The 16,316-nt window shown below is 39.1% G+C and overlaps 1 protein-coding gene across 3 annotated transcripts in view; it reads right to left on the minus strand.

The window, feature by feature from the left end:
- The window catches only part of traf3ip2a (TRAF3 interacting protein 2a), a 132,672-nt gene that overhangs the window by 97,425 nt on the left and 18,931 nt on the right, over positions 1–16,316 (minus strand). For all 3 annotated transcript variants that reach the window (XM_067384677.1, XM_067384678.1, XM_067384676.1), the window contains exon 3: positions 1,458–1,985. In XM_067384677.1, coding sequence (XP_067240778.1) covers positions 1,458–1,985 — 528 coding nt within the window. The remainder of the gene's footprint in view (positions 1–1,457; positions 1,986–16,316) is intronic.

A 16,316-nucleotide genomic window follows, 5' to 3' on the forward strand; every position in this document is an offset into this window, starting at 1 on the left:
TTCATTTTCTACTCAAAATGAAACATTTATACTCAAAAACAATCTATCGAATGTTACCGTATGTATATACGGATATGGCGTCTGCATGATATCTATTGTATCATTTACTTAAATGTTTCTAAGTAAAGCATACACTTTAAAAGCATGGTTTAATTCAATGTTATATTATTTGAGTAAAAAGTTAATTTTGTTAAATTTATTTAACTTAGTTAAGTAGATTTTACTTAATTATATATGTGAAAAATAAATATAATTAAGTTTTATTTACTTAATTTCCTTATGAATGTTAAGTTCAATAGTAAGTAGATTTTACTTGATAATAACAGATAAGTTGTACAGAGCAGTAGCAGTAAAATTTACTTAAAATGTGCAAATTGTTACCAGGATTTTATTAATTGAATCTTTTAAGTTATTTTTTTTTAGTGTTTGCTGTCAGCCAAGCTAAATCTAAAATATAAAAATCAGAATAAGGGTAATAAACATGTGAAATAAAGTTTAGTTTTTTTATCAGTAAACTTGAAATTATGAATGTGAAATATAAAATATAAAATATAATGGTCAAAAATATAAGTAAATTAATTAAATAAAAACACTTTTCATCCTTTTTAGAATATTCAGTCAAGCAAAAAAAAAAAAAAAAAAAAAAAAAAAAAATCCCATAAAAGTGAGAGATCTTGAGCACTGAATATTTTCATTGATCATTTTCTCTTACCACAATCTGTCAATACAGTGAATGTGATTTCACCAAGTGCATCATGTTCCTGGATCAACATCTATGTTGATCCTAGAACAACATTCCAATCTACCAATCAGTTTCGAGGAACCAGGTTACAATTTTATGTTTTGGCTTACAACCAGGGTTAGGTGCTTCTATATCAGTTTTAATATTTTCCCTCTGATTTTAGGGATAACTTATGGGTAGAGTTAGGTTTAGGGGTACGGATATGGTAAGGATGATGATTCAGGAACAGACTTGCTTGGCAAAATCACAGTGACTGTATTAATATAAACAATGTAAATAATAATGCAAATTCTGTAAATAATGATTTTAAAAGTTTAAAAGATTTCTTTGACCTTATTTCTAATATATAACCTCTGGGGTAATAACACAAAGGTCTTCAAAGTAAAATTTCAGTTTAACTTGAATAAATTGTGAGAAATATATTACTATTGCACAGTAGAATGTACTTCTCAAAGAGATAATAATAATGACATTTTTTCTTCCATGTTTTAATTTTAACAGTAAACATGTTATCCAGCACTTTATTATGCCATAAAAGGAATTGTTCAAATGTCATTTTATTACATTTTAAAAGATTAAAAGACTTTAACATAATTGATAAAGTTTTATGTTTTTACAACACAGAATTTCTGTAAAAAAATCTTGTATGTCAAAACCAGATTAAAGAAAATTCCTCATATCATAACCACTTAAATCATTCCAGTAACAGACATACCATAAAATCCTGGCTGTTTTGGTGGAGAATACCTGCAGAAATTCTCACCCAGGTCAGAACGAAGAGGACTAGGCTTTTCCAGACTCTCCTCATCCTCACTCACAGGGTTTCGGGCATTTGAATATAGGACAGCGGAATTGCAGTGGTTCTGAATGTTGATGCCTGAGAAGTCTTCACTCAGATCTTCTATGTGGGCTCTACAGTCTCTCTGAATGTGTCTTCCTGAACTTTGAGGCAAGTAGAGACTGGGCAGGCCCGCAGGACTCGCTGTGTGTTGTGAATCACTTATGGAGAGTTTGTTGAAGGGACTAACCCTTAAAACGTCAGGAGTAAGCCCACAGCAACCATCTAGATAATCCAGCCTGCTTACATCATGGACACACATCTCAGGGCTGAATCTATCACTTTTGCCTGCCTCTTTAGTGATGTGTGACTGGCACTGCTGGCATGCAGGCCAGACCAGGTTGAGAGAAGACAAAGTCATAGACTCATCAGTCTCTACAGGCATACTAAGATGTGGACAGGGGTCTGAGAAAACAAAACAATTGGACAAAGAGAGAGGTTTGTGTTTGGTGCATGATAGACGTAAGCAATAATCTTGACTATACATTTGAATTGATTCAGACAACTTTTAAAGGCACTAACTAATTATTTTAAGTAAGAAGTACTGCGAAAGTTGGTTTTATTGGAACATATTCGGAGTTCTGCTTTCAATAATGTTCAATACGGTGTATGCAAAGAGGTTCGTATGAGTAAATTATTATTATTGCGAAGCATGACTATCAGCTACAAATCTGTTTTCTCTTGTAATCGTTGTTTTATAAAAGCGTAAAAAAGCATTGATTTCTATGGATGGTGTCAAATTGATGTCAAATTACATGACATATTTGACGTCTATTCGCCCAGGCTTCGAACCTGAACATTTCTATTTTATTTGATATAGAAACCTACCAAAACAAGTGGTTGAACATCTGTACATAAAAAAAAATTACAAAACACATATATGTATGTATGTGTATTACTGAGTAAATGAAAATGACATCTGAACTATTTTTTAATTTAATGTAACTCTATCTATCTATCTATCTATCTATCTATCTATCTATCTATCTATCTATCTATCTATCTATCTATCTATCTATCTATCTATCTATCTATCTATCTATCTATCTATCTATCTATCTATCTATCTATCTAAACATAATATAATCTAAACATTTTGGACTATATAGACACACAGAGACATCAAGAATCAGTGTACGCATCTCAACAACGGTGACATGCTTCATGCTGCAATGCATGCTGGGAGCCATGGATGAGTTTTATACTATGATGGCTCCCAGCATGCATTGCATGTTACCGTTGTTGAGATTTACACGCTGATTATTGATGTCTCTGTGTGTCTAAAAGTAGCCCAAAATGTTTTTTTGACATATATAATATTAAAAATGTATCATCTCAACCGTGCTCAGTCTTTTGATCTAGTTTCAGTAATAAAATATTTAATTGTTTATAGTAACAAAGCACACTTTTGATCAAGTACAAACCTTGGAATGAAATCTGTGGATTTTTGATGATGACATTATAAGTACAGATCAATCCCAGTATTTCGCTTGGCTTTTTTCACCATAACATCTGTGTCTTACAAACACTGAGTTACGATGTTGGGAAAATTCATTGATTATTAACGTATTACCAGTAGAGAATAGCTTGTATGAACAACACTGGAAAGCACCGGGTTTTCTGCACAGAGAGCATCAAGCGTAAATGAAATATAAGTGTATCCAATGCAAATTACAATAGTAAGTTATGGAAAGTACCAAAGAAACCATTAAAACATGCTTTTTTAAAAAATATAGCGGCTGGCGATCCGCCACCATTAAAACCAAAGCTGAGGGGTATTCATAGATAATGGTGGCAAAACGCCAGGGTGGAGCAAAAAGAAAAAGATAGCTCATTGGCTCTGTAACGATAAGGAAAACATATAAAACAAGCTGATTAACGCTGTTTAGATCAGATGCGATGCCTGATGAGAAGCTGACATCTCACTTTGTTGCCTGGCAATAAAGAATATCTTTTGGAGACCTGGAACTTCTGACTCTGAGAGCTTTTTTGAGAAGGAACAGAATCATCTTAGAACACTGCAGACTGGCCACAACATAATTGGCGAGCCCCAGCCAGGAGCAGCGAGAGGTCAGAAGTGGCCCCCACGGCAGGACTGCTGCAGGAGGCCCTACAAAACAAAAAGGCGCCAAAACAAAGAGGTAAGCACTTTTGCTTATATTTGTTTTGCATGGCCCCTTGTGAGCTGGTGCCTGGGTGGTAACTATAAGACCTCAGCCAAACGAACCTAAATTTAAATTGATTAAAATGATTTATTTTGAATAATTAAATGAGGAACAATTTCCAGGTCTTTGAAGATAGCGCATGCGTAGATTAGTAGTATTCAACACGCAGAAGTGCGTTGTGCCAGAAGTTGGCTGTAGAAGTAGTATTTTACACGCAGAAGTGCGTTTTGCCAGAAGTTGGCTACATAAGAAGTGTTTTATGCAGAAGTGCATCTCTGTCTGCCTGAAGGAGGCACAGAGGAATGTGTGTGCGCAGAAGTGCGTTTGTTGTTTGATGTGTGTCAGGGAAGCCTTGTGAAGAGTGGGCAGCCCAGTAACTGTGTTGTATAATAAGTGTATAAAAATAAGGTGGATAGAAGAATTCTTTGGCTTTGTATAATTTGCATTGAGGAAAAAGTATGCTTAGAATTGATGAAAGTATTTAAAGTTATTTTTGTGAATTGGGAAAACAAGCTTATTAATGGATAATGAGAATCAAAACAAAAATGGAAATGTAAAATGTGAGAAAATTTATTGAAAAGAGTCATTCATTGAAGTATCCGTGAGCTTGAGGAGGGGAGAGAGGTGTGTGCGTGTGTGCAGTAGAGCAGAAACAGAGAGATTCCTTTCTAAGAAGCAACAGTTGGCCAGGACCCATGTTTGAATTATTTGTCTCAGAATATGAGAAGGATAGAATGAGGGAGTATTTGAGGCTAGAAAGAGAAGAAACCAAATTTAGACAAGCATTAAAAGAGTCCCAAGGGATACGAAATCATTTTTGGCTTGAAACTGAATATATAGACATTAATGGGCAGAGAGGGGAACTCACTGAACAGAAAAAAGAACAGTTGCTGAGAGATTTGGTAAAAGTCACCAATGCAAAATTGATTGAAAAGGAATGGCCTTTAGTGAATTGGAGTGAAGAAATTAAAAAGCAAATAACGCTTGAAAAACTAAGGCCATATTTAGCTAAATTTTGCCATCCCAGAACAACACTTCTGGAGACATTGCTGACAACAGCAGAAATAGAATTAGACCCAATTCTCATTCCCTATTTGAAAAGAAATGTTGGGTATCGTTGGCCTCAGGATTTGGGGGGAGCAACTATACTGAAAAATTGTAAGTACATGCACAAGGCCAGTACAGTGGGAAAGTGACAGGATTTTTAAAGTAGGGAAAAAAGGAGTCAAAAGTGTAACAACCACTAATTGGACGGTGGGAAAACTGACAGTGTCAGTGGTGCTAAGGAAAAAACCAAGAGCACATACATCACTTGTGGGTGGAGATAAGGAGGGGCAAAAGGGAAGTGGAGGAGCAGCCAGTGACTGTGGAAGATGACAGACCTTCAAGCAGAGAAGCAGAAGCGAAAGAGGGGGAGGAAGGGGAGGAGGATTTTGAATACTAGAGAAAGAGAAAGTTTGATTGAAGTGTTTGAGCCATTGGATTTTATTACCTTTCCCAAAGCACAATTACAAATTTCAATAACAGTAGTAGGAGGATTTAATGCAAATTTAACCCCATGTCTCACTTATTCATATTGGGCAGGAGGAATAACAGCAATTGGGCGGAGAGTTGAGGAGAACGAGCTCTGGAGTTTTGAATTGATCTGCTTGGGGGAAGACATTATTTGGAAACGCAACAATTACAGTTGGCTGGATCTGGAAGACGTGACTCCGAAGCCATTGACTGAGGTACAAATAAAAGCAATTTTAAAATACATGAGAAAAAGAAAGACCATCAAACTATTGTTTTAAAGTCCTCAACCCAGTGCAAGTCCGGTGAAGGTCAGGGGTCGGATACTTTTAGTGGTCCTCATCTGACTAATCCGGTGAAGAATTAAAATTAAATTGGAATATGATTTAACTGGGGTTAAAGAGGTAAAAGATTGGTCTTAAGACACAATGGCTTCGAAGTCACCGGAAACAGACATACCAGTAGAACGAACAACACAATAACACAATACCCCATATGTAGAGATATTATTAAGAAATTATCAAAAAAGTGGGAAAAAAGGACCAAAAAATTAAAAACAAAATGGCCAGCAGAGGGAACATTTGATGTAGCAATGTGTAGAGAAATGAAAGCATTAATAAAAAACCATAAACCACATGACAAAACTAAGAAAAGAGAACAAAAGAGACAAAAAGAGCAGGAGGTTTTAGATCTCTTCATACAGCAAGCAATAAAAGATCATAAGAAGAAACAAATGGAAGAGCAGAAAAAGAAAATGGAAGAAAAGGCGGAGCGCCCACCTCCCTATGCACCTCCCTATCAGGAAGTAAAAAAGCAAATGCCTATGGTAAGAGGTACATTAGAGGTGGATGGATATTTAAGTATTGATGAAACTGATGATGAAGAAGATGATGAAGAACAACAAATGAGAGAAAGAGAAGAGGAGTACGCCCACCAAGAAGATGATGAGCAAGGAGATTATCAAAAGAACAATGGACAGAAAAAAGCTAATAAGCCTGTACCAATGAAGAGAAGGCTAACAGCGAACACAAAGACACAACAACAACAAGAACAAAGGGAAGAAGAACAAAGGAACCAACTGATGGACTGTTCCTATGTAAAACAAAAAAGACAAGAAGAAGAACGAAAAGGAGGAGGAAAAAGAAATCCATTATTGAGCAATCCCTATTTCTACATGGGGGAAGCCATACAGGAGCTAAACAGAACTGGAAGAGATGACGACAATGAATTCATAGCACAAGAACAGGAAGAAAGTGGCGGTGTGGATTTATTGGATCATGAGTTGAACAAGCTTCAGGAAGCTGCAGAAAAGCTAAGCCTGGAAAAACAACAAAGACGCCTAACTAGAAGGGCTCGACACCTGAGAAGGAACCTTGAGGAAGAGGAGGACGAACATTGGCAAAGAAGAAGAGCACGCTCAGCCAGCCCTGTAGGAAGACACAGAAGAAACAGCTCACAGGAGGAATATAGAAGGGTCTCAGGAACCCTTCGACTTGAGAAAATACCTCCAGAAGATCCAATGTGGAGAAACAGTAAAGAGAGACAACTCATATCCCCTGCAGAGTCCATGCCAATCCTAACACCATACCAAATAGGAAACCTGGCAGGGAATTGGGGTGATCTAAACTCCTTTCAAGCACAAGGGAGATACTCTCCAGGAGGACACAACTCAATGTTGCAACCGGAGGTCACACATGACTTGACGACCCCTGTATCCCAAGTACCTATGCTACAAAAGAAGAACAAGCAACTCCCCATTCTGATTAAGGGGGAACAGGCGCAATGCGTGCCCTGGGCGGGACAAGACTTGGAAGGACTTGTGGCTCATCTACCCGACATACATGAAGGAGCTGGAAAATGGATTCGACTATTGGAAGCAGAAACAATGGGAAAGATACTGGCCATTGGAGACATCAAGGCCCTACTGGCAAAGAGCGTGAGAGGAGCCAAGACCAACGAGATCCTTGAGGATGCAGGTTTGAAGTCTGCAGTAGGAGGAACAAGGAAGGATGCCACTACCTTTGATCAGTACCAATCCATGATATGGAGAGTACTGAGGAAACACTACCCGACACAAATGGATCCCAAGCTACTGAAAGGAGAACAGCTGGGAGAAATGGAGAACCCTACTTCCTACATCCAGAAACAATTAAGAAGATGGAAAGAATAACTGGAAAAGGATCCAGAAGGAGACATAGTGATGACAACACTTTTCAGAACTGCCATAGTGGAAGCCATGCCCTCAGCAGTGAAAGCAAGATTGGAAGATGTAGTAGGTCTGAACTCAAAGACAACAAAGGAGTTCTGTGACCATGTGGCCCATGCAGTGGAACAATACATGAAGAATGAACAAAAACTGAAGAACCAAGAAAGAGAACTGCAAACAAAATTGACTCAACTACAGCTAGAAGACCTGGCCAACAAGAAGAAAAAAGTTCAAGCTACCTTGAAGAGTAGTGAAGACCAAACTGCAGTGATGGCCACAGTGAACATGTCAAGCCCACCTATGCAAGCTTCAGTTGTGACACCAGCACAGGCTCCAGTAATGGCAGCAGCACCAGCATCAGTACCAGCACCAGTCTCTCAGAACACGCCTGCACCCGCAGGAGGTGTGCAACAACCAAATGCACCAATTGTAATCTACTTACCTTAACAGCAAAACAACAGGAACCCAGCTGAACAACAACAAAGAGGAAGAGGAAGAGGGAGACAGTTCAACACTCAACAGAAGAATGGTCCTCCAGGAATGTGCTGGGGATGCAACCAATTCGGACATAACAAGAAGGACTGTCCAATCAACCCATGGCCATTGAATATGCCACCTACAGGACAAATGCAGCAACCATGGCAACACAATCTTCAGAGCCCCACATCAGGCCCCGTCAATCCATGGCGAGGCCCAAATCAAGGATATTAGGGATGCCCAGAGAATCCTACAGGGAGGAATCAGCTTCCAATGATATCTTCTGATGCTGATCAAGAACCTATGCTGCAGGTTAAAGTAGAGGACAAGATAACGCCAATGATGCTTGATACGGGGGCCACTTTCTCTTGTTTAAGCCCAAAATATGCCTCTCATCTTCCCAAGTCTGGCAAATATGTCAAGACAGTAGGATTCTCGGGACAAACGCAGCTAATCCAAATGACGGCCCTTTCACCATAAAAGTCAAAGACTCTGAAATAAAGATTCCAGTCCTAATATCAGAACAGACACCAATTAATTTGTTAGGAAGAGATGCAATATGCAAACTGAAACTACAGATATGGTGCTCTCCAGAAGGAATATAGATAGATGACAAGGGAATTAGACAGATGGTAGTAACAGAAGAACAAAGCTCACAAGAACCACAGGCAAATATATATTGGCTAGGGAATCTGGAAAAAGAAGTAGGAGAAACTATTAACAAATGGGGAAAATATATAAAAAAACAACTTAAGAATCCAGTCATACCTGAAACTGAATTTCATTGCACAATGAGATATGACCCTACCAGAGACCCTGAGCTAGAAAAACAGTGGTTAGATCAGACCATAGAACTGGAAATACCCTTAAACTCTGAGTATTTAGTAGTGGGATCAAAGGGAGCAGCCTTACAAATTGAAGAAAATAGGTTTGTCCAAGATTGGTTTAAGGTAGATAATTCAACTCCACATGTTACTCTGTACATAAGTGAGGGATGTCGACCTGAGGACTTAGGACCAATGATGCTACATGCAAAAGGGAAAGCATGGGAGGCCACAGAAAACCCATTTATCTTTCAAACTACAGATATGATGTATCTTAAAATTCTCTGTCAGACTAAAATGAGGGGAATACCAAAAATGATAGTGGAAACTAGGGAAACGAAAAGAGAATTGAATTCCAAATTGGATGAATTGATGATGGAAATGGAACAAAAAGTACCACAGAAATTGTGGTCCAAACATGATACAGATGTAGGTTTAGTAAAATCTGCCAACCCAGTGAGAATTAAGACAAAGCAAGGTGTTCAGTTACCCAGGAAACAACAATACCCACTCAAGCCTGAAGCAATGGAAGGGATTAGGAAAACAATTGAAGGGTTAATTAAAGCAGGGGTGTTAACACTCTGAGGTCTGACGGTATCGCCGGCGATACCACCGTGGTTTTTTTCTTATCAGTGTGAAAGAGACTCAAAATACTCCGTCAATGTTGCACATACAATTAAGAGTTATACACCATTTTAATCTGTGGAATATCTTCTTTCATTTGTGTACACTCAGAGTAAAAACAGAATGTTGTGCTTTTTGTAAAATAAAGAAAACTAACATGATGCGTGATCTCTCCTCTCCCTCTGAACGAACTCCAATCTGATAGTTCTCAGAAAATGAACTGTAACTTAGTGAATACTAATGACAAAAAAATTACACTTATGTCTAAAAAAACGTTAAGATGTCAGGTTTTAAATCATGTAAGTCAAATCGAAAACAAACCTTCTTTGTTTATGTAATCTGTATGAAAAGAGAGCCATGTCAGAAATCCGTGATTCAGCTCATTATCTGCTAATGCGGCCACGCCCACGGAGCCAGCGCTATTCAGACGCTAATTCAGTCAATACATGCATTAATTATCTCAATCGTGTATTTATTGTCTTGAAAAGTGTTTATCTGGATGTAAAAGTCATGGTTAGCGATCTCTAGAAGACATGCAGTTACTTCCTGTTTAATTGTCTTCTACAGATGAAGTTTAGATGAGTTTTTGTTTCTTTAGCGCCCTCCGGCTGCAGTATGTATTGGAAACTCCATTCATGGAATAGCCTCTTCTTCTTTTAGATGAATTTGTGGACTAAAATGCACAGAGCGCCCTCCGACTTCAAGGATGAATTGAAAACACCAGTGCTCATAGTAATGACAATGAATATTAAGTTAATATAACTCCTCTGTATAGAAAATTGACATAAGCATATGAGAATCCAATATTTCTCCAAATGTGCATGCTTTTAAACTAAAAGTCTATATTCAGACTCTTTGCATCACAGAAATACATTATATTTTAAAGTATAATATAAAACCATTACTTTATATTGTAATAATATTTTTCTGTATGTTTCATATATCATAATGAGCTTGAGACATCACAGAAGGTTTTTTTTCACAGCCTACCTGACTGAAATGCCTCATTAATATGCAAGTCATTTCAGCTCATTACTATCCAATTCTTTTGTCTTCTCAGGTGAGAATGGCCCATTTTCAGTGGTGATTCACGCCTCCTCGCATACTGTGTTTCTTGGCAAAAAGTGTCTTACAAAAACTAAATCAATATATTGTTTTATATGAAGGAGTAGGCAGCATAATTTTTACATAATTTTGAAGCAAAAACTCTAGTCTACAACCTCCAATACCCTAAAGTCTTATGAACACAGATTTATTATACTTTTTTTGGCCTTATTTCAGTGACTTAAGTTTTTTGTTTTTTCAACAACCACGCATAAATGTTATTCCTTCAAAAACACAAACATGTACATACATGTTCCTCACATATTATTGTAGCCTAGTTTGTGCTGAATACAGTGTAATGACACTTTTTCCATTAATATGTTTATGAACAACTGAAAAAAGCACAAATGTCAGGGCATGTCAAAAGTTCTCCAGGCCCCAAATCAGCCTCAGACTCCAGAGGGTTAATTGAAACAGTTAGCTATTGTAACACGCCCATTTTACCTGTTGAGAAATCCAATAAGTCAAAGTGGAGGTTAGTCCATGACCTAAGGGCAGTGAATGAGGTAGTGGAAGATTGGTCGGCTGAGGTCCCAAATCCACACACGTTGTTGACGAATGTTCCACCTGCTGCTAATTACTTCACAGTTATTGATCTCTGTTCTGCGTTTTCAGCGTTCCTCTAGCGGAAGAGAGCAGACACCTTTTTTCCTTCACCTACCAAGGTAAACAGTATACATACACCAGGATGCCCCAGGGGTTCAAACACTCACCACATGTATTTAACCAAGTATTAAAGGTTGATTTGGAAGATCTGAGACTGGATAGCACACTGATACAATATGTGGATGATTTATTAATCTGCTCAACAACATTGGAACAGTGCCATCAAGATTCCATCAAAGTGCTCACTAAATTAGCAGAAGGAGGTCACAAGGCCTCAAAAGAAAAGTTACAGTATTGTATGACACAAGTAGAATATTTAGTCCGAATTATTGCTCACCAGACAAAAGCAATTTCTCCAAGCCAATTAGAAGGAATTAGCAAAGCACCACAGCCCCAAACTGTGGGCCAAATGATGACCTTTTTAGGTATGACAGGGTTTAGTGCTGATTGGATTGAAGAATATGCAATAAAAACAGCCCCATTACGGGCGATGATGAAACAAGCTGGTCATCAAAATCTCAGAGCAAAACTTGTATGGGATACTGAGGCACTGATTGCCTTCGAAACATTAAAAAAGGAGCTCCAAACTGCTCCTGCACTTGCTACACCAGACTATGGTAAGGTATTTCATTTATATGTTGCTGATAGAAAAGATGGCTATGCTTCAGCAGTACTAATGCAAGAGACATGCAGTGGCAGGAAAAAGCAGCCACTTGCTTACTATAGTACCAAATTGGATAGTGTAGCCCAAGACTACCCGCCATGCTATCAGCAAGGCTTAGCAGCTGTATATTTTGCTTATGACAAAGCATCCACTGTGACAATGGGCTACCCAGTCATTATATATACACACCACAAGGTGGCTGAACTGTTAGAAAAAGGAAGATTTGTTTTGACACAGGCAAGATGCCTTACGTATTCTAGCCTGTTAACATATCCTGACATTACTATCAAACGATGTACAACAACAAATCCAGCAAACTTCATCCCTTTGGAGGGAGAAGGAACCCCACATGAGTATGTGACAGAATCTCTGGCTTTCACTCGATTGAGACCAGATTTGGAATCACTTCCAATTTCTGATGCAAATGTTGACTATTTTGCTGATGGATTATGTTTTAGAGATCATTTGGGGAACCATGCTGGATTTGCAGTTGTAAAAAGAGAAGGAGATGACTTTATCCCGGTCTTACTCAAACATTGTGAACAGCCATGCTCAGCACAGTTGGCAGAATTACGGGCACTTACTGAGGCATGTCTATTGGCAAGAGATCAAGTAGCAAACATCTATACTGACTCTGCATATGCACATGGAGTATGCCATTTATTTGGAGCAGTGTGGAAACAAAGAGGGTTCAAAAAGAGTGATGGAACACCAATCCAACATGGAGACCAAATTATTAAATTGATTTCGGCTATAATGTACCCAACAAGGTTGGCTATCATTAAATGTCAGGCACATAAGAAAGGTAATGATTTTGTAATAAAAGAAAATAATGCTGCGGACTCTTTTGCCAAACAGGCCTCAGGGTGTCAGTTGGCTGTGATGTCACCATCAGTTTTAATCCAACCGGTTCCAACTCTTGAGCACTCAAAACAGAGCACCCCCTTATGAAGTAGCAATATGGCAACAACGAGGGGCAACAAGAGATGCTAATGGACTTTGGCGCTCTCATGAAGGATTCATGATAGCTCCAAACCCATTATTGAACATTTTAATCACGGATGCGCATGGGTTTGCCCATTGCGCAAGGGGGGAGATCTTAAAGAAAATAAAAAGACAGGGATTCTGGTCACCCTATATACAACAAAGAGTAGATGAGTACTTAAGTGAATGTGAAGTCTGAGCACAAAACAATGTTAGAAGAGGAACAGCAACACCACTAGGCTCAATACCAGTTCCAGAGGGACCCTTCAAACACCTAGTACTAGATTATGTGGACATGATTAAATCTGTAAGGGGGAAAAGATACATGCTAGTGATAATAGACCGATTTAGTAGATGGGTGGAAGCAGAACCCTCAGCAGATCAAGGAGCTAAGACAGTAATCAGATCCTTGACCAGAGAGGTCATCCCAAGATTTGGCATTCCATCCCAGATTAGTTCTGACAATGGCTCAGCCTTCATTCAAAGAACAGTAAAGACAGTAATACAACAGCTACGAATCAAGCAGAGGTTAGGCTGCATTTACCACCCTTCCTCCCAGGGTATTGTTGAGCGTGCTAATGGCACCCTCAAGGCCAAACTCAACAAGATTTGTGCAGATACAAAACTTAACTGGGTAGATGCGTTACCCCTTGCCCTTATGAGTTATCGCATGCAAACTAACAGAGTGACAAATCTGACTCCCCATGAGATGTTGACAGGGAGACTAATGCATGCACCCCATTTGAGGGGCCTGTATGAAGGACCGCCCCTAGAACAGCTTGAAACTGAAATAAGGGCCTATATGAGACATTTGACTGCCATACATGAAGCCATACATACTCAGGAGCAAAATAGAGGGGCCAAGAGAGGAGGAAGAGGCACCCTGTCCTGTGCTTCCTGGAGATCAGGTCTATTTGAGAGTTTTTAGGAGAAGATGGAATGAGCCAAGGCGAGAAGGACCTTATACTGTAGTAAGAGCAACTCCAACTGCAGTCCAAGTAGAAGGAAGAACGACTTGGTATCATTTGAATCATTGTACTCGGGTGCCAAGGCTGAGACGGAGAGAAGAAGAGGTAGGGACGCAGAAGAAGATGCAGACCAAGATGCCCAAGAAGGGGAGGGGCCAGGGGATCCAGGTGAGGGATCTAGTAATGTTGTTGCTGAACCTCCTTTTAGGGAAGCTGAGCAACCTGAGACACAAGATGAGATGCGGGGACAGGATGATGCCCCACAAGCAGGTGAAAATGGGGAGGAGGGTCTTGACATTGATCCTGCTGCTGATGTACCTGCTGAATCAGCTACCACAGATCCAGAGCCGTCAGGTGACCAATCTCCTGAGGCAGGACCCTCCACCAGTGAACAACTTCAGCCAAATGGATTCCTCACCGAACTCCAAGGTATTGACCTGCCCACTGCAGACAGCGGATCCCCAGCCAGTGACCTCCCAGGTCTCAACCTCACAGGAGACTTTCCCACCCTCAATCTTCAAGACCTTGAGGAGATCATCGGAAGTGATCCAACTCAAAATGATTAATTCAACTCAAGGTACTGTTGTAAATAGATCTATAAGGAAACGAGATGCTGACCTGAATGACACTGACTATGAAGGATTAGGGTATGATATGGCTTTAGAAATGCACAAAGAAAAATAGTTGGACATTGCTTATCACAATGAGTGGTACAAGTGGGCAGAATATACTGCCAAACAATCAAAGAGAAAGACTTGTTTGTTGTGCTCACCATCTCCCTTGAAAAAATTAACAGTGGTGCCTGACGAATATAGCTTTGCACACTGTGCCAGATTTTACTCGAATCACTGTGTAAATATATCAGGGCGAGTTGCTCCTTATTGCCCTGCAGAGTGTCTGGCATTACTGGGAAGTAAATACTATCACAGGTACTATGAGCAAGAATATTGGGGAGATGAATGTAGAAAATTAGATGTAAGAATTGATCTAAGGTGAAGAGAAACTCCCAGTAACTATGTTTTTGACCAAACTTTGATATATGAATGTTTTAACAAGTCAAAAGGAGATGTAGATTATGGAACCTTTCAAGGACAGTGTGGAATAATTTGGCACTTGGATAGGGATATGTATTACAAACCAGGTGTACATAAAACATTTAGTGGAATATATGCTACAGCTACTGTAAATATTAACATGACAGTTATTACAACTAAAGAAGCCTGTGAAAATGCCACCCTAGCCTTCCCAATAATAGATCAATTTGAAGCAATAGATGAAACAATTGCTGATCATTTTTTGATTTGTGGAGGCAAACGACTAAGAGCCACCTTACCAAAAGGGTGGAAAGGGATATGTGCTAGAGTAAGACTAGCTCAAGAAGTAACAATGATTGATTGGGACCCAGATGATGAAACACCAAGCCAGCATGTAACTCCCGGACATAGAACCAAAAGAGCATACAAACCAGATCCTAATGTGATAATAGACGCAATAGGCAAGCCTAGAGGCATACCACATGAATTTAAAGCAAGAGATGAAGTGAAATCAGGATTTGAGTCTATATTTGTCTGGATAACCCCAAATAAGAATGCTGAATGGATTAACTACATTTACTATAATCAGCAGAGATTTATTAATTACACAGATGATGCTCTGATGACTCTGGGAGAACAATTGAAATACACCAGTAAGATGACCTGGCAGAACAGACAAGCGCTGAATTGGTTACTCGCGGAAAAAGGCGGGGTTTGCGTGATGTTTGGAATTGACTGTTGTACCTTTATCCCAAACAATATAGCACCTGATGGATCCTTTACCAAAGCCATGAAGAAGCTAAAGAGGTTGAGAACAGAGGTCACTGTAAATTCTGGAAGAGACAGAAAAATTGGAGAATGGTTCGACTCTCTCTTTGGCTCATGGAAAGAATGGCTGGTAAAGGTGGGAGTAATAATAGCAGTTGCTATTGGAATTTTTGTACTGTTGTTCTGTTGTGTGTTACCTTTTCTCAGATCAATGATGGCAGGTGCAGCAGCTAAGCAGATGGTGAATGTGTCTGTAAAACAATCTGGGGTTGACATTGGATGCACCACGACAACTGGAGTGTATCCAATAGGTCCAGGTCTGGATGAGTTGGACGAATTCCCGTGAAGAAACCCTTAACTGGGAGAAATGGAAGGGGTGCCACTTTTTTATTTTTGACCCTGAATTTAATGCTGTTTTTGATAGAGAGGGAGGTAGTCAAGAACATGTATTTTCTTTTGGAGCAAAAACTCAAGTAAGCATTTCAGATAATGGGTAGAGTAGACAGTTAGTAAGTGGATGTTTTGTTTGTTATTTTGGCATAAACCCCCTTCCAATTTTTATTTTCATTTTTGTTTTTCCATTATTATAGAATACCTGCACACTATTAAATATCACTTTAAAGAATGAGAGGGGACGAATGAAGGTCAGAAGCAGGCCATCATCCGGCACACCACCGAGGGATGATGCAACCCGATTAAAAAGAAAAGAATATGAAAGTTTTTCTGTTTTTATCATTTAACCTCTAAAAAATTTCACTTTTGAATGTAATGTGCACTCACGTTCCACTGGTGAGAAGAAG

This window comes from Chanodichthys erythropterus, chromosome 4 (genome assembly GCF_024489055.1).
Source record: "Chanodichthys erythropterus isolate Z2021 chromosome 4, ASM2448905v1, whole genome shotgun sequence".
Classification (NCBI taxonomy): Eukaryota; Metazoa; Chordata; class Actinopteri; order Cypriniformes; family Xenocyprididae; genus Chanodichthys; species Chanodichthys erythropterus.